The sequence below is a fragment of the Xenopus laevis genome, chromosome 9_10S, assembly GCF_017654675.1.
Source record: "Xenopus laevis strain J_2021 chromosome 9_10S, Xenopus_laevis_v10.1, whole genome shotgun sequence".
Lineage (NCBI taxonomy): Eukaryota > Metazoa > Chordata > Amphibia > Anura > Pipidae > Xenopus > Xenopus laevis.
The window spans coordinates 91,263,831-91,283,235 of record NC_054388.1 but is presented as its reverse complement, the minus strand read 5'-3'; the positions used below and the strand labels follow the sequence as shown (position 1 = coordinate 91,283,235).

Here is a 19,405-nt window from a genome sequence, read left to right as displayed (position 1 = left end):
AAATGCCAGAGGAGCTGCCATAAGATGCCATAGAAAGTCACTATTTAGTTTAGTGAGCTGTTTAGGAGCTGATTGGGCCTCTCTGTATTGGAATGCCAGGGCCTATTTTGACTCCCAGTCCAGACCTGAACCCCTTCAAGTCACTTTTCCATGTCAGTCCAGATAAAAACGTAGAGAAAGTGAATTATTCTCCACAAAATTAAACTTTGTTCTTTTTAACTTTATGATATTTAATTTCGTCATTGCATTTTTCCAAATGGATTCACCTCATTTTTTTGCCCAAAACAAAGATGTCTTGCTCTGGTCCTTGACTGACGTCGCGGTTTTAGTCCCGCCTCCGTTCAGTACTGGGCGGGTCTAAGCACATCCCAGGGATGGCTGCTCAGTCCGTGCCAGGAACTGGCGCTACAAGATAGCGGATTTATTTATCGCTCGGGCGCATGACTTTCTCCATGAGGCTGAGGAGTTCGAGCCGCGGCAGTGAGGCAGCCTGGCACTACCGTAACACGTTCTGCCTTCTGAAAAGGTAACCAATGGCGCGGCACCGTAAATCGGTCTTCGGCATTTGCAGGAAACTACAAGCCCCAGCATGCACTTAACTGCCGCGCTGTTGGATGGGTATTGGGAGTTGTAGTTCTATGTTCCGTAGTAGGGGGATTCCCTGCTTGGCAGGGGAACGTAGTTTGGGCCTGGAGTAATAGAATTGTCTTAATAATATGTCCAAAACATCTTGAATAGAAGCGTTCCAGCGCTGTGTGACTAAACAAACTGCACAAGAGCACCTCTTAAAGGGACAGCATACCCCCTTCTTTTTGCAGTTCTCCTTTTTGTTGTTAAACAGAGACCCCCAATACTACTTTACATTTACATCTCCCTGGTAATTCATGAGGTTTAACAGAGCACTCTTATCCCCTCTGCATAATGGGCTTTTTCTTACATGTAAGACTAAAGAGCTGCAACTAATGGCCTGGGGTGGGGGTTTGTTTATACAGAGCCAACCAATGTTCTGATACTTCCTTATTATAATAAGTAAAAAAAGAAAACTTTGAAAATATGGCTTTTTCTTGAATTGCAAGTATAGGCAGATTGTATTCTATTCATCTTGTCGAAGTAAAGCTGTATTTGGTTGTAGACTGACCCTTAAAGGGGTTATTCACCTTCCAAACACGTTTTTCAGTTGTTTTCAATTACTTTCCGTAATTTTTTTTTTTTTTTTTTTTACTGTTTTTACAAAATCTTTTTGTAAAAAAGTTTTGAATGTTCATGTCTCTGGTGTTTCAGTTTGGCAGCTCAGTAATTCAGGTGCAGACTAAACTGTTACAATTTTGCAACATTGAGTTGACCCATTTCTCAGCAGCATCTCTGGGGTATTAGTAACTATTGTATCAATTCCAACAGCCTTTAATGAAACCCAAAGATTTGCTCAGCAGGGACAAAGGTAAGAAATGTATCAACTAAATGTATCCATTTAGAACAGTTTACAGGGTCGGCGACCCCCCATCCCAGAGCTGCTTTAGAAGTTGAAAAATTAAGATTTTACACGTTAATATTAGAAAAACAGTGACACATAGAGAATAGAAAGTCATTGGAAAAAGGTGTTATTTCTGGTGATCTATCTGAAAACAAAGTTGGTTCACCTTAACTTTTAGTAAGTTATAGAGTGGCCAATTCTAAGCAAATTTTCAATTGTTCTTCTTTATTTATTTTGTATAGTTTTTTAATTATTTGCCTTCTTCTTCGGACTATTTCCAGTTTTCCAATGGGGGTCACTAACCCCATCTAAAAACTAGGGATGCACTGAATCCAGGATTCGGTTCGGGATTTGGCCAGGATTCAGCTTTTTCAGCAGGATTCAGATTCGGCCGAATCCTTGTTCCTGGCCGAACCGAATCCTAATTTGCATATGTTAATTAGGGGAAGGTAGAGAAATAAAGTGACTGATTTTTTTCCACTTTTTCCATTCTTGTCCCTAATTTACATATGCAAATTAGGATTCGGATTGGTATTCGGCCGAATCTTTCACCAAGGATTCGGGTATTCGGCCAAATCCCAAATAGTGGATTCGGTGCATCCCTACTAAAAACAAATGCTCTGTAAGGCTACAAATATATTGTTATTGCTACTTTTGTTAATCATATTTCTACTGGTCCCATACATATTCCAGTCTCTTATTCGGTTTATTACAAGGTTGCTAGGGAAATTTGGACCCTAGCAACTGGATGGCGGAAATAGCAAACTAGAGAACTGCTAAAGAAAAAGCTAAATTACTCAAAAACCCAGGGATTTTAAAAAATGAAAACCAGTTGTAAATTATCTCAGACTATCACTCTCTACATCATACTAAAAGTTAACTCAAATGTGAACAACCCCTTTAAGGTATTCTTATGCGGATATCTTAAAGGGCTTAATCAACCAAAATCAACCAAAACTATATTAATGTCTGACAGGTTAGGGTTTATAGACATGGTCTTGCAAATGGAGAGTTGTGCTACTTCTTAAAGGGTTAAGCTGCTTTACATCCATTGTGTTATAATTCAAAGCGGCTGCAGAATGAAAAGTAGAGGCCGATGGTTAACATCACATTCCTGCAAGAAAATAGCCAGAATTTCATCCTAAAATTGTTTTACCCTTAACCCAATGACTAAATATATATTCTTAAAGGCGTCTAAGGGCAGGCACCAAGCAAATTTCCATATGCTTCTAAATGGGAAAGCGTGGACAAGTTTAACTCCCCCCCCAATTCCTGTTTGACCTCTTCAAACTGTCACTCACGAGCCTACAGAATCATGGGCCACTGTCATAACACCAAATGTCAGTGTTGTGGATGATGTGGCAGTGCATATGAAGCTATGGCTGTGGTTTGGCAAAGTCATGTGACCTCAAACGCTCAATTTCATCATAATCAAAACCTTTAGTGTTTGGAGATTTATAAGGAAAATAATATTTGAATTGAATAGGCGCTGTTGGTTTATGTATGGGTTTTACTGAGAGCTGAAGAGGAGCCTTCATACAAACACACATTAAACAGCAGAATAAGGAACTGGAATCTAAGGAATGTTCCTAAAAATATGTTTATAACACAAAAAGCAGCTCAGAGTCTGTTTTCTAATCTTTATCCTACTATAAAATAATATAAATCAGTGTTTGAGGTGGTTGACTTTGATCCCAATGAAAGAACTTTGCTACATGAATAGGCGAATTATAACTGCAGCTTCTTTAATGGTTTATGAATGGTTTATTGGCCTTTAAATGACAGGCTATATAGTTTTACATAAGAGGATTACTGTCGATTTAAAGTGAAATAAACCAATGTGAATGAGGTGGTTGTATTTTTTTCTCTGTACGTTGGTAGAAGCTGCTAGAAGGAAGAGTTTTTCTTTTCTCCTGTATCTTGTGATTTGCACAGGTATTGGCATCTTTACACCTTCCTACAAATGCGTGTAATTCTTGTCCAAGCTTGATATCTGGGGTGGTGCAAGGCCACATTCAGATGTAGTGTTTTCAGAAATCAAAATCAATGTCCTGTTTTCTTTACCGCTTCTCTGCAAAGCTATTCAAATGACGGCATACACAGAAATGCTTACTACAGTTATTCTTCAGGTGTGTACCGTGGGATTTCTGAACCATGTGCAAGGTGCGTCGTTTTGCGGTTTGGAGCAACTATACCTGGAAAGTGGGCCGAATGATGTTCTTGTACGTAGAATATTGGGACTGTATTGTAGCTGAACCCATAATGAGTGCATGTCTGGCACATGTTCCCTATTCTTCACTGGTTTAAGGTGTAGTTTCTTCAGGAATACCCATTCTGTTAAACACAACTCTGGATTTATACAAAAGCCTTGGCATATGTACCCTTGGAGCAACCCCCAATCTGGTTCAATTCAGTTACTGTACCCAAAGATTCCTGGGGCTTCCCTTTCTTTGCGGCTTCAGTGTTGGACTGGGAAACCAGGGGCCCATCCAAAAATCTTAGACCAGGGGCCCACCAAAAGACCTTAGATCAGTACTATTAGATCAGTACTATTATAATTCCTCTCCTCATGCAACCTTTATTCTGCTAGTCTCTTTTCTTTATATGGTATAATCTATTATTTAATCTATTTAGTCTCTTTGTTCTCATAGAAATAGGTACTGGCCATGAAATAGGCCAAATGTTTTGAAGCAGGAGGGCCCACTGACACCCGGTAGTTTTCCAGGTATCCCTGTGGGCCAGTCCGACACTGGCCGGCTCCCAATAAACTCGTTTATTCCTTCAATCTGTATGGAGTCAGCGCTGCATTAGCTTAGGGAAACAAGCAGTATAGCAATATAATATATAGTGTCTTATATTTACACCTCGGTTTGTTTAGCCCACTTTCAGGAGTCTCAATTGAGTTCTCATGCATATCACACTCACGTGGCACACAGATATGTGTAAGTCAAATCACCCCGTGTAGTTTAGATGTATACTCACAAATGTTTAATCAATTTTTTATGTCCTTCAAAGTGTCTGAATCCTGGTCAGCAAGTCCGGTATTGCTTTAAAGTTGGAGCAGTAACATGGCATAAAATACTTTTTATTTTATAAAAAAAACATTTAAAATTACACTCACAATTGTGGCAAGTTTTCGAGCATCACAATCATTGAATCACCCGCACTCGCATTGTTCGTGCTCCGACCAGCGTTGCCTCTCTGCCGTGTGTATCCTCTCCGGGTGCCTGGTGATGACGTTGGGTGTTCGCTTCTCGTTCCGCCTAACGCGTTTCGTCGGTTGCCCGACTTCCTCAGAGGCTTCAAATTCCCCAATCTGGGCTATACTTGCAACTGCTTTGATCAACGTTGGTCGTTCAGAACAGATATCTGTTCTGTGCATTAGTGATGGGCGAACTGATCCGTTTCAGAAAATCCGCGAAACAGCGAAAAACTTGCCAAATGCATTGAAGCTCACGGGATGACAACAGTTTTGATGCGCAACAACTTTTTCCACCCATGGGGATCCTAAAGATTAACCCCATCCCATTTCAAAGCCAAGGGAAAATGATGCAAAATACACTTGCTTTTATTTATGTTTCTTCCCCCGTAATACTGAATCCATCTTGGAAAGACTCTTGTAATCAAGTTCCCAAAGTTCCCACAGTAGCTATTTAGTTGCTCAGGTTCAATTTAACTTAGCAACCAGGCAGTGGTTTGAATGAGGAATGATGATGGGAGAGGACCTGAACAGAAAGCTATGTCATAAAAGGTGACAAATTAGTAGCCTTAAAGAACAAAATAGCCCTTTGGCTATTGGGATCAACGACTCCCATTTTAAACCTGCTGTGTAGCAATGGCGGAAATTGAAAAAAGTCTATATGGCACAGGTTAAATAGTAGATAACAGATAACACCATTATGTTCTACAGAGCTTATCTGTTGTGTAACCTGAGCCTTTTCTCCTTTGAATGGCTGCCCCCATGGCTACATAGCAGCTTATTTATAGAAACAATAGTAGTGTTTCTGAAGCAAACACCAGGGCAACACTGCGGTATATTTTTATTACTTTAAAACACTTTCATTTTATATGATGTTGCTGATCTTTTAAGTTGTGTCTGGGTCAAGAACACAAGTGAATGTCAATTCAAAAACCTTTGCCCTTGCTGTATTCTCACCAAAACGAACTATTGTGAGAAGTTACAGACGGCTTGCTCAGTCGTTGCATAGCCTGAAGCCTGACTGTTGTTATTACTATAATATTATGTATACTTTTCCCACAAGGGTAATTGCCTGCTGCAAAGGAACATTGACTTTTCTCTGGAAACAATGTGATTTAATGGGAGCTCTCTTTCATAGTTTCTATTGTATAGTGTGCCTTTCATCTTCCTTTTACTCTCCTTGTGTATTTTAAATGTTATCCTTTTTCTTAACTTCTCCCTTTGTTTGTTTGTTCTATTTCGAGCTGCCAATATAGAACAATTATTCTGTGCCATAAACTGATGGCAAACAAAGAAGTCTCATGGGAATTGGTTGCTTTTGCCAGTCATTTAACTCTCCCGCTGTTTCCCAATTGCCCTCTTGGGATAGCTCCGTATCAAAATATTCATGTCACACTGAAAGTAGTCACAAGCTGAAAGTAGAGCAACACTCGCAACACACTGCCAGTGGCAGTTTGAAGATCTGTTTGTAAAAAAAATTTAAATACTCCTAACACACTGGAGGTTCACGAGCAGTTGAGCTGTTTGGGGTGCACAGTTACAGCTTATACATACAAGCCTTCACAACCTTAAAACATTTTTTACCTTTTTGTTTTTAGTATACTGGACAAGATTCCGACGTTTCGGTCCTCATTAGGAGAAAATAAGAAACAAATTCACTCTGGCTGGGCTTGTACTAGACATATTTGCAGATTAGTGGCAAGAAGCTCTAGTCTGGTTTTGCTGTCCCAGATTATTGCCTCTGGCTTTGTGTGCAGCTTCCACATCTATTAGGATTTATTCAGTGAAAATCTATATGTTCATTCACCTTAGGGACAAATGAGTTTTAAGTATCAGTGCTTTTTGTTGCCACTTCTTATATAACATGCCTTGAAATCTCATATCCTTATAATAATAATTATAATCATTCTTTTCCTGCAACTTAAAGGTTGTGATTGGCAAGGAAAGATAGGGGCTAGCTATACCTATCTCTGGTGTATGTTAAAATTTTTTAGGATCTGATCAACATACCTCCCAACATTTTGGAAATTAAAAGAGAAACAAAAATATTTGCTGCAATGAGCGTAATGATATTTTTTGCCCACACCCCCTAATTACCTTGTTCATTTTACAAAATTTGGCAGGTTATGAAAGTTTGAACACATTTCTGTGTTTTTTATGTTATTACAGTTTTGCTAATTAAGGTAACTTGCCCTTTAATGTGCAAGTCACAGTTTCCCCAAGAGACTTGCCTATCATAAATTGTTACAGTTGTTACTAAAATTGCTACAAAAGTATTGAAGTGCACCTGCCACGTATTCTGGGCTCTCTACCAAAAGCCAATTAAGTTAGAAACTTTGTATCTTTTTCTGGTGATTCAGTGCAGGAGATCAAAGAGAAAGTCGGGCCATTTCAGTAACAATCTGGGACTACGGGCTGAGGTGTCAAGACAGTAACGTAACTAGAGGGGGGAGGGGGCGGGCCCTGTCGCAGGACGTGCAGCAGGGCCCCCCGCCCCCCTCCGTACGCCCGGAAACAGCCACAATTACTGAAGAAGTCAGTGGCATGCGAGCTGCCGGGGGTCCCTGAGGGGGTGCGGGTCCTGGCCCAATCGCACCCCTGCTCCCCTGGTAGTTAGGCCACTGTGTCAAGATCAGGACTGTTCCGCAAAAAAACAGACAGGATATATGGGTCATTTAAACGCAATTTAGAATATTCTCTGATTATTTCATATTTCCCATACATCACCTCATATGCAGAACTGCCCAAATTCATGGACCAGAAAGGGGTGGTTATTAAAAACGGGATGTGTTTTCCAAACAGGAATGTAGAGGCACAGGGGACTAATCCCTATTTTATATGATGCAACTGGCCTTTCCTAATATGTTGCTAGAAATTCTTTTCAAACTTTGGCACAAACTATGTGCTTTTTTTCTTAGGCACATGATGTTTGATGGGCTGATGGCTCTTTCAGCCCTGTAATATGTACTTTGCTCAATCTCAGAAAAGGGAGGATTAAAATTGCTACAGAAATATATGTATAGTAAAATGCGCTTGTGAAAGGACTTTAGAAAGACTGGAAAAATTTCATTTGCAATAGAGCATGATGGTTTAGTAATTCTTTTAAACTTTGCGCCTTTGTGACTGATCTTTTTAATGGTTTATCTGCATTGTTACTTTTCTCCAAATATGTAATTACTGTCATAGTCACTACTGATGTTTGTGTTTAACATTCTCTTCTCCTTATCTCTTTGAAACCATTGCCTGGGTATTGGAAGTGAGTGTGATTTCCATACACAAGCTTATCTGTAGAAAAAAAAAGGTTAAGAAATTCAAAATCTAGATTTGTACATGTGAAGAGTAGTGATGAGCGATTCTGACCTGTTTCGATTTGCCGCAAATTTGCAAAATGTTGAAAAATTCACCAAATGCATTGAAGTGTATGGACAACAATTTTTTTTGATACCAAACAATTGTTTTCACCAATTGGAGTCTATGGGCGCAGCAAAACCTGGCAAAAAAATTCAAGAGTAGTATCATAATGTAATAAAGTTTACCCAAGTTACCCAGTAGCTAATTGGCAAGCAGCATTTATGGTTCACGTATTTAAAAGCAAACATTTGCTCTAGAGCAGCGATCCCCAACCAGTTGCTCTCCGACCCCTTGGATGTTGCTCCCAGTGGCCTCAAAACAGGTGCTTCTTTTTTAATTGAATGGAAGCAAGTTTTGTTTGCATTAAATCCAGTAGTACTGCCAGTCAGAGCCTCCTGTATGCTTACTGTCCACATTGGGGCTACCAGTAGCCAATCACAGCATATTTTTGGACAGCCCAGGAACCTTTTGCATGCTGCTCTCCAAAAAATGTTTTTGACATTTGGCTCACGGGTTGTGTTTTTTTTTGTTTGTTTCAAGTCCCCTTTAATCAGCATTTCGTCAAGGCCCCCTCTTAGATCATAGCAAGGATACACTCAAATGAAAACATTTATCAGACATTCAGCCATAGTTCCACATTCCACCCAACTTTGCCTATAAGTTTTGGCTTCTTTAGGGCAAGGGCACACAGGCAGATTCGGAGATATTTAGTTGCCTGGCGACTAATCGCCTCTTCTGTGGGGCGACAATCTCCCCGAACTGCCTTTCGCCTGCTATAATGAAAAAACGCAAGCGCAATGGCACTTGCTGTGCTTCAATTTCCAAAGTCACTTGACGTTGCCTCACAAGGAAACTTTGGGCGACTTTGGAAATTGAAGCTCCATGTGTACATTAGTGCAGGTGATTTTTCATTTTAGCAGGTGGAAGGCAGGGGGAAAACCATTCAGGGAGATTGTCGACCCGAAGAAGAGGCGATTAGTCGTCAGGCGACTAAATCTCCCCAAATCTGCTTGTGTGCCCCTACCCTAAAGTACCTGAAGAAGTGATATTTAGGCTGGTCCCCTCTAGCCATTGTTCCGGTCTCCTGAATTGGGGCCAGCCACACAGTTTAGGAACCATTGCCCTAAAGTGTGCAGAGAGAATATGTTCCCCACTTTTTGCCTTATGGATGATACCTGTTAGAACCTGTAATTTATAATCAGTGTTTTCCAGAGTCTGCCTTCGTTAGCACCTCTTCTAGAAGTCTTTGTTTGAAGCATGTGTCAAAAAATGAGTAACTCACAGTAGGTCACTTCCTATTGATAGCAATGGGAAATGCTGTGTAAACTGACAATGTGTTTTTGAGTGATAATTCTGTATAATAGTTCTGCTTCTGCTTTTGGTTAATGTGAAGTACAAATGCTTTTTTTTTTTTTTTGTTTAATGTGTAAACAGCTTTTCTTTCATATTTGGATTTTGGAGTGCAATAGTTATCTACCTAACTGAATTAAGTTGGAAACTCTCTTACTTAAAGGGGACCTGTAACCCTAAAAAATATCTCCAGATTCCTTTCTATTATGTTTGTTAAGCAAAATAAACTTTACTTATGATATATAAATTATTTACATTTTTTTTCCTTCAGTCTTGGAATTCATAATCACAGCAAGCCCACGGGTGCCATTTTGTGAACACTGTTATTAAGGCAAGCTTTGTATAACCCCAAAATTTGTTTCTGCACAAGAATGGGGGACCTGATTTCCATGCCTACGCACTGGCTACACCATTATAGGCAGCGAGGGAATGTGAGGAGTCCAGTGACATCTAGAATGGAAAGTGATTGCCTGAGGCATAGAGATGTGGCGTTCAATATATGATTGAAAACTAAGATTTTAATTCCCTTTAATAATAGATATGAATGTCAAAGGGAGCCGCATAGCTTATGCAGAGAGTTCTGTTGCGCTTACTGCACTAGTAGAGCCGGATTTCTGTTTTTTTGTGCCATCCCTTTTAACTAGCCACTCACTGCCGTCTGAGGCAATGAGTGGCCCTGTTAATTTGGCAGCTTTTGTATTCTGCAAACATTTAATTATACCATACTGGTTGGGTGCCAAACCTTCATCAAATGCTTGGCAAATAAGCTCGGGAGTAATTAAAATGAAGCCCATTGTAATCTGTTAAAGTGATAGTGACACCTCTAGTTTTGTGCTTAGAGCTCTACTTTGATGGCAATAATAACTATTAATCACAAAATTACTGATGTTATCCCACAAATTAATAAAATATATTGTTTTAAAAAAACACTCCACTTTCTCATATGGAGAAGGATACTGATTTGTCTAAACTGGAAAACTGGGCAGCAAACTGGAAAATGAGGTTCAATGTTGATAAATGCAAGGTTATGCACTTTGGCAAAAATAATATAAATGCAAGTTATACACTAAATGGCAGTGTGTTGGGAGTTTCCTTAAATGAGAAGGATCTAGGGGTCTTTGTAGATAACACGTTGTCTAATTCTGGGCAGTGTCATTCTGTGGCTACTAAAGCAAATAAAGTTCTGTCTTGCATAAAAAAGGGCATTAACTCAAGGGATGAAAACATAATTATGCCTCTTTATAGGTCCCTGGTGAGGCCTCATCTGGAGTATGCAGTGCAGTTTTGGACTCCAGTCCTTAAGAGGGATATAAATGAGCTGGAGAGAGTGCAGAGACTAAGTGTAACTAAACTGGTTAGAGGGAGGGAAGACTTAAATTATGAGGGGAGACTGTCAAGGTTGGGGTTGTTTTCTCTGGGGAAAAAAGGCGCTTGCGAGGGGACATGATTACACTTTACAAGTACATTAGAGGACATTATAGACAAATGGCAGGGGACCTTTTTACCCATAAAGTGGATCACGTACCAGAGGCCACCCCTTTAGACTAGAAGAAAAGAACTTTCATTTGAAGCAACGTAGGGGGTTCTTCACAGTCAGGACAGTGAGGTTGTGGAATGCACTGCCGGGTGATGTTGTGATGGCTGATTCAGTTAATGCCTTTAAGAATGGCTTGGATGATTTTTTGGACAGACATAATATCAAAGGCTATTGTGATACTAAACTCTATAGTTAGTATAGGTATGGGTATATAGAATTTAATTAAAAGTCGGGAGGGTTGTGTGTATGGATGCTGGGTTTTCATTTGGAGGGGTTGAACTTGATGGACTTTGTCTTTTTTCAACCCAATTTAACTATGTAACTATGTAACTAATTCCTGTAGGGGGCGAGTACTACTGCTTTCAGCCGCTCTTATCTCACACCCACTCCTGCAAAAAATGAAAGCCTCCTCTTTCTGAAAATCTCCTCTCCCACACTGCTCAAGCTTATTTTTTTTCTTCAAATGATGCTTTTTACTCATTCCCTCTTACTAAGTTATATATATGTGTCCCTTTCCCGTCTGCTTGACTTTTCCTGCACTAGAGATCTACTCCAGCTCTGGGGGTTAAAAGGTTAATCTTGCAAGCAGTCCTGGCACAGATCATTCTGTTTGTGCAGGGAAGGCAGGCAGACAAGGGCCACACATAATCAAGTAAAGCAGAATAAGTTGAAAGCATCATTTAAAAATAAAATGAGCAGCACGGAGCAGTGCAGAAGAGGAGTTTTGCAGTGCGGTGGAGGAGCGGAGCATTGTTATTGTATAGTCACATACGTGAACATGAGAAAGCAGCAGCCCTGTGATAAGGAGGCTGTAAACCCTGACCTTGTGTGGCGACATAGTATAAGCTATTAGCTGTGCTGCTGGATTCTTCCTGTCAGTCAAGCATTTAACTTCCGGCCTTGTAGTTCTAAATGACAAGCCCCATGGGACCATAATAACGTGTTGGAGTCCTACACTCTCTTAAAGGAGAAGTGACCAGTGTCCAATTTACATAGAAAGAGGCCACATTGAGGAAATGGTCTAAAGGACATGTAGGCATATTTTGATGAAGAATTCAATTATGCTAAAACCTGAGAAGTCTCACTATCCCTTTAAAAATCTATTTTAATATATACCCGTATCAATTGTGCTGTGTGTTTATATAAAGTTTCCCTTTTGAGTTGTGCAAATTCCTTGGATCAGGAGTCTTGCAGTAAGCCAATGTGGTCCTTTAACCAACAAGATTTTTAAACCTGCTTGGTCAACATCAGGGAAATTTTTTTGGACAGACCCATCAAAGACCCCATACTCATATATTTGTTTAGACATAATACTAATAGACAGAATAGCTCATCTACACTCATCCAAAGAAGCTACGAACTAAATACCCCTCTCTTTAAATAAACAGGTCCTTACATTGCCACAAAAAGTTACCCAGCCCATATACTCCTATACTCATAATTCAAGCATATCATCATGCATTTTTATAGACCCTAAGTTAAAGCAGCTTTTTGTACAAAATTGCTTACAGGCAAATTGATCAGATTTAATAAAAATGTATCCCCCCCCCCTCCCTTCTCATCTGACGTATATACCATAGTCAGCCTTGAGTTGTTTTAGTTCGGGTTAACGCTTCACATCTATTATTTTTCCTGACAGTTTTTGCAGGCACGAAAACAGCCAAGAAAATTCTTATGGTTATGTGACGTTCCGATTATCTTAAATGGATTTAATAACACAACTCAAAAGAAATGCTGGTTTGTCCTTTTGTTTAATAAAACATTTTTTGGTACCTGAGTTGTAAAGCCTTTTATATTTTGTCAAGATAAGCATCATGTTCCCACCTTTGATAAATCTTCCCTTCAATGTAATTTCAAAAATTGGTACCCCCTCAAGTTAGTGAAGGGCTAAGTTTGGGGCATGGTTTAGGCTGCCAGTTTGGGGTAAGTAATGATAATGGGGGATTTTAATTACCAAGTTATTAATTGTAAAAAACAGTACTGCCAGGACATCTAATAGGAACAAGTTTATAGACTTGTTGCATGACGATTTTTTTGAGGAAAACATTTAAAAGTCAGAGGGAGCAAAATCTGTAATTAATGAATATAATCACTATAACAAATGTTGTAAAACAACAATAAGTAAGGCAAAGATAGAAAATGAGGAACTGATTGCAGCACAGGCTAAGACTAACTCAAAATCATTTTAAATATTTTAATAGTAATAAGGTGCAGGTTGAGAGTGTGGCTATAAAGGATGCAGAAAAGACAAATGTGCTTAATCAGTTCTTTTCTTCAATGCATACAATTGAGGAGTCATGTTTCAATTCCACCTGATATGGACACAGATGACTCTGCTCAGTCTAGTCGGTGGTTGCCACAGGATATGGTACCTAAAGGTTTACTCAGAGTTAATGTGAACAAGGCACCAATGCCAGATGGAATACACCCTCGGGTACTGAGAGAGCGAAATTTAGTTATAGCCAGGAGGAAGATGAAATCTGACTTAATCCCAATGTTTCAAATGGGATTCTCTCAGCCTAGCAGTTATAGACTGATAAATTTGACATCTGTAATGGGCAAGAAATTTGAAGGCTTGTTAAGGGATTGCATTCAAAATTATATCCTGGTGAATGGCAGTACTGTATGAGAGTAATCTGCATGGCTTTATGAAGGAAAAGTCATGTCAGACAAATTTGATTGCTTTCTGTTATGGGGTTAGTAAGAGGTTGGATACTAGGGTTGCACTAGACGTGATCTGTTTGGATTTTGTCCATGTTAGATACCATGCCCCAAAAATTACTGATCATTTGGTGTTCGTAATGTTACTTGTATATTGATAGGAAACTGGCTACAGAGGGTGGATGTCCATGGTACATTCTCTGCTTAGAGCAGGCTTCTTAGTGGGGCCCCACAGGGTTTTCTATTGGGCCAATTTTTATTTAAATTTGATAACTTAAAGTTAATTAATGACTTTAAATCACTCAGGAAAAGGGTGTTATAAGTAATGTATCAGTGTTTGCAGATGACACAAAACGATTCAGCCCAATTAATTATGAATAATGAAGTCCAAAGAAGGGCAACTATGCTGGTAAAAGATATGGAAAGTTTAGGTTATGAAGAAAGACTATCCAGGTTGGGGTTGTTAACGCTGCAGAAGATAACAGTGTAGAAATACATAAGGGGACCATATATTAATCTCTCTAATGCTTTATTCCAGTATATTATTAGTAGACACAAGGGCATCCACTCCCATTAAAAGAAAGGAGGTTCCATCTTAATCTTTGCAAATTTTTTTTTACCGTGAGAGCTGGCAGATATATTGGATAGTTAGGGGTTATTGAAGATAGTGTTTAGTTAGTGACTTGCAGTCACTAACTTGCAGTCAGGAAGGAATTTTTCACTTCCTGAGCCACATTGGCTTCAGAAGGGGTTTTTTAGCTTTCTTCTGGATCAAAAAGGCAAGTTTTATATAGACATAAAAGTTTCAGCTTGATGGACACGTGCCTTTATTTAACCCAAGTTACTATTTCGTTCATATGATTATGTGCTAGGTAAATTTAATTTATGCTTCTTTGTGAGTTGCTATAAAAACGTGATTCATTACTAAAGGGGAACTCTTGCCAAAAACACGGTGCAAGAAAATGTAGTACTAAGCTATTTTCCAATATGCACAAATATTCAGCGGTTGTAAAGTTATTTATAAATGCATGTGCTATTAAAAGCCGTGCCAGTTTATATACTTTGCACTTGTCTACGAAAACAATGTCGCAATATAGCTAATTAAATCTGATTAAAAGACATAAAGGGGGATGTAGTTAGAAATCAGAAACAATGTTTAACATGATCTTTTTTGTTTAGCACTGCTTGCAATGTAAAATCATTCGCTTGCAAATATTATACTGCTAAGCAAAGGTTAGTGTGAACACCTGCTCTGGAGTTGGCGCAAAATATTCTTTGCGATTGCAAAATTGTATTACGATTACTGCAAACGTTCGCAAAAGCCGTTTGGTTGCAAACTTTGCGAGGAAGTTGTTGAGTTCTGTAATGGGTCGAAAAGGATGCAAACATGGTCGTTAACATCCGCAATGGTCTTTGCAAGTGTTTTTTTTTTTTTTGCACTAACAAAACACGTTACATTCCCCCACTATTAATATTTGCCAGTTTGTATTAGTACTCACAAGTAACTAAGCTGCCATAGTTAATTGATCTTTACCCTGGGCCTGGTGTCTATCTGTACACACACAGAGTAAACCTAGGGGATTCTTTGCCCACACTTTGTTTTTTCTCATTTTTTTTAGGGTTTTCACTAACGATAGAGGCTAGCGCCATAAGAAAGATTAATGTAACATGCAAGAGAATAACAGCATAATCTAGACTAGACCGAATAAGCAAGAAGAAGTAAAATATTTATATAAGCCCTAAAAGAAAGCTAAACTTATACAGTATATGAATGTCTTAAAAGGTTACTGTTAGCAGAAATGCCTCCTTGTGCCTGAAAGCAACTTGTACCAGGGAAAATTTATTTTTCCTCTTTATAAACGTATTAACATTGTTGGTAGTTGAACTAAAAAATATTTTCAGATACGAATATGATTATTTTTGTTTCCTTTTTTTGCAAAATTGTAGTCTTGCCTTGCTTCTGGTTAGTCGGGGCTGATTAGAAAAATAGTTAGTGGATATACAATAAACATAACCACTAAGGCTTATGACACATAGGACATATTCAGTTCAGCTCCCAAACCTGGAAGAGGAATTTATTAAATGATTAAGATAGGGAATCAAACTCTTTTGAGAAAAAAAAGTGATTGTGTTTATCACGGTCACGATTATCCAGAAAGGTCATATCCCATAGACTGAATTTTCATGAAAAATTCAACATTTTCAAATATATTTTCTTTTTCTCTGTAGTACTTGATCCCAACTAAAGTATAATGAATCCTTACTGATGGAAACGCAATCCTAATGGGTTAATGTAATGTAGACAAAGTCACTGAGGCAACTTTGGGCGACTATTGAAAACGCATCGCCGCGTGTGCATTAGCGCAGGCGACTTTTCATTGCAGCCTATGGGGAAAAACGCTGAGGCTGTTCGGGGAGATAGTCGCTCAAAAGACAAGGCGATTAGTCGCCAGGCGACAAAATCTCCCCGAATCTCCTCATGTGGACTAGCCCTAAATTAAATCCTTCTAATCAATGCTCAGTGCTGTTGTTTTTCATGCTATTCCTTGAAACCTGTGTATTGTAAAGAGTATTTTACTCCCTGTTGGGTCTCTGGTCTCATGCTTTTATATGAGCATAGAACTTTTTGGTGCATTGTAATAATTTAAAGTTGGGGGAACATTATCCACTATTCACATAAGCATACATAGAGAAAGCAAACACTTGTACTGTTCAGTCATTAGCAGAGGTTCCCAAAAAGAAAATGCATAAAAAAGACTTTTTCTATTCATTAAGTATTTTTCCTTTTAATATATGTTTTTTTTTTTTTTTACATTTTATTTTAGGCTTACTGCAAGTACATTGACATGGAATTTAGAAGCCAATATTCATCAACCTGAATAAAGCCAAACAGAGAAGAATAACGTGGATCACAATGGCCAAGTCGAGGCTCTTCTGTTTGCTGGTGGCGTTGGGTTCGGTTTTCATGATTCTCTTCATCATTGTTTATTGGGATAATGTTGGGACAGTTAATCTGAATCTTCACACTTCCTTCAGCAAGTCTCTTCCTCCCGCAGAACTTTCAACTGCTGGTATGAGAAACAGTTTTGTTTCAGATGTAGATGCATTTTTAAATAGCTTTCTCAATTTTAGCACAAGGAGAAGTGAATTTCAAAGCACAAAAGCAGAAAAAATTCCACTGCAAGGCCCGAGCAGCCTGGAGGAAAACATCAGGGGTTATGATTGGTCCACCAAAGGAAAAATAGAGGATACAATTCTAGATCAGGAAATGATACAGCAAGAGAGAAAACAGAATTTGCTACAGTTTTGTGGCAACTCAAGCTTTGGTTTTCCAACAAAGGAACGTTCTTTCGATGATATCCCCAATCGGGAACTAGATCACCTCATAGTAGATGATCGTCATGGTATTATTTACTGCTATGTTCCAAAAGTTGCCTGCACCAATTGGAAGCGAGTGATGATTGTGTTAAGTGAGAGCCTCCTGGATAAGAAGGGAGTTCCGTATCAGGATCCCTTACTAATTCCTCGTGAGGATGTCCATAACACAAGTAGTCACCTAACCTTTAACAAATTTTGGCGCCGGTATGGTAAGTTTTCCCGGCATATGATGAAGATCAAATTGAAGAAATACACCAAGTTCCTCTTTGTCCGTGATCCTTTTGTCCGACTTATTTCTGCGTTCCGCAGCAAGTTTGAAATTGAAAATGAGGATTTCTACCGCAGCTTTGCAGTGCCTATTTTGACTCGCTTCTCCAATAGGACCAGAGTCCCTGATACGGTTGGAGAAGCGTTTTCCTCTGGCGCAATGCCATCGTTCTCTCAGTTTATACAATATCTTCTTGATCCGCAGACAGAAGAGCAGAAACCATTCAACGAACATTGGAGGCAGGTGTATCGCCTGTGCCACCCGTGTCAGATTGAATATGATTTTATTGGCAAGCTGGAAACTCTCGGTGAAGATGCGGCGTTGCTTTTAAGACAATTAAACTTAGATACACTCTTTCAGTTCCCTCCCAGCTACAGAAACAGGACTGCGAGTAGCTGGGAGGATGACTGGTATTCAAAACTTCCTGTAGCCTGGAGACAAAAACTGTACAAATTGTATGAGGCTGATTTTGTTCTTTTTGGCTACCCTAAACCAGAAAACCTGTTGAGTGTATAAAACAGACTTGCCGAAATACCAAAAAACGAACAATAGTTTGTTGCCTTCCATAAAGATTTCCAGGGTTGGTACAATTTTATAATTTTGTTTGTTTTCTTTCTATTGGTTTTTGAAGCATGAGGTATAGTTTACAGGAAAAGTCAACCTTTTCAGCTGAATGAAATTCGGGGTATCATAAAGGGGAACTGAAAACACACTTGCTTTGGACAGTGTACTTGTTGTGTTAAGTTGGTACATTTGTACACCAGCTCTTTGCAATTGAATTACAGTGAAACCTCAATTTTTTTATCCCTGGATTTTAAGTTTTCCCTCATTTTACATTGTTGTTTTATGGTCCCATCTGTATATTATGCATAATTAATTTCCCTGATTTTACATTTTCCTGGATTTTACACCATTTTTTTCTGGTCCCCTGAAAAATGTAAAACGGGGGTTTTTCTGTATGACATCTGCATAGTTGTAGTTTCAGCCTAGCATTTTTTAAATCTTTCACTCCTAACACACCCAAACATATTTGCGAAGTGCAACAGTAATGTGATGCCAAAAGGACAATATTTATTTTGTGTGAATTTGGTACGTGTTTCACCATTATGAAACAAGTACTTTTGTTAGGGACATGTTTTTAAAGGGTTTTAGTTACCCTTTTAAGGTTAATTTTTTTTTTTAAGTAAAATTCTCGCTTCTTCTAAATTCAATGATGCTTCTACCGTCCTACAGGAGGTTCTCTCCAATTCACTCCATTAGATTAACCCAAAAGGAAAGTGCTGTTACATAACAGTCTTCTTACAGCGGCAGGACATTGATTTGTAGCAGAATTTTTATGACATTACCTCTTCGGATCCTTTTTTATGTTTGTAAAAGATTTCCCTTGACATTCTAACTTCTCAGGAGGAGTTCTTTTAAAATGCTTTTTACTATATATGTATTATTTTCTAAATTAATATATTATTTAAAGTATTTAATAAAAGAACTTGGGTCAAGTAAAGACTTTACTGTTCAAGCATTCTGTCTTCTGTTGTGTGTTACACCCTTCATCAGAGGCAATGCAGGATTTACCTTTAACTAGCGCAGTCTAAATGATTATCACAGACAAACAGAATCAAATTGAAGGACCCGTAAGATTAAATAATAGATAAGGCCCAGCCCATTCCATTGTGAAAATCTGGACCATCTCTGGAAATCCAGGGCAGCTGGCAGATATACTATGACAATCAACATCAATGCATACTGTATATGCTGGCGCCCAGGGTCTAATGCAGGTATGGGACCTGTTATCCAGAATGCACAGGACTTGGGGGTTTCTGAATAAAGGATCTTCCTGTAATTTGGATCTTTATTCCTTAAAGTGATACTGACACATTCCTATAAAAATAGGAATGTGTTGGTATCAGTGAAAAGAAGCTGCACGCGAAAAAGCTCCCCAAGGCCGCACCCAGCCCGGCGAACCTTAGTAACGGCGACCCTCCGACACCATTAAATCATCTTCCTGAGTTGTTTCAGTCACGCTGGGCTGGGGCGGCACGATCCCTCCATAGGCTGGAGTCCTGTTTTCATTTGTATTATATGGTTAAAATGGCATTCATGGTAGATATCCTTCTTGTGTAGCAGGTTTCTGGAAAATGGATCCCATACTTGTATTGGTAAAATTCTTTCATTCTTTTATCATCTGTTGGT

At 38.9% G+C, this 19,405-nt stretch overlaps 1 protein-coding gene across 1 annotated transcript; it reads left to right on the top strand.

The window, feature by feature from the left end:
• Positions 1-316: 316 nt before the first annotated feature.
• chst12.S (carbohydrate (chondroitin 4) sulfotransferase 12 S homeolog) lies at positions 317-18,716 on the top strand. Its single transcript, XM_018239130.2, has 2 exons — positions 317-526; positions 16,395-18,716. Exon 2 carries the CDS (start codon positions 16,484-16,486, stop codon positions 17,729-17,731), a length of 1,248 nt encoding a protein of 415 aa, XP_018094619.1. The 5' UTR covers positions 317-526; positions 16,395-16,483; the 3' UTR covers positions 17,732-18,716.
• Positions 18,717-19,405: the final 689 nt, after the last annotated feature.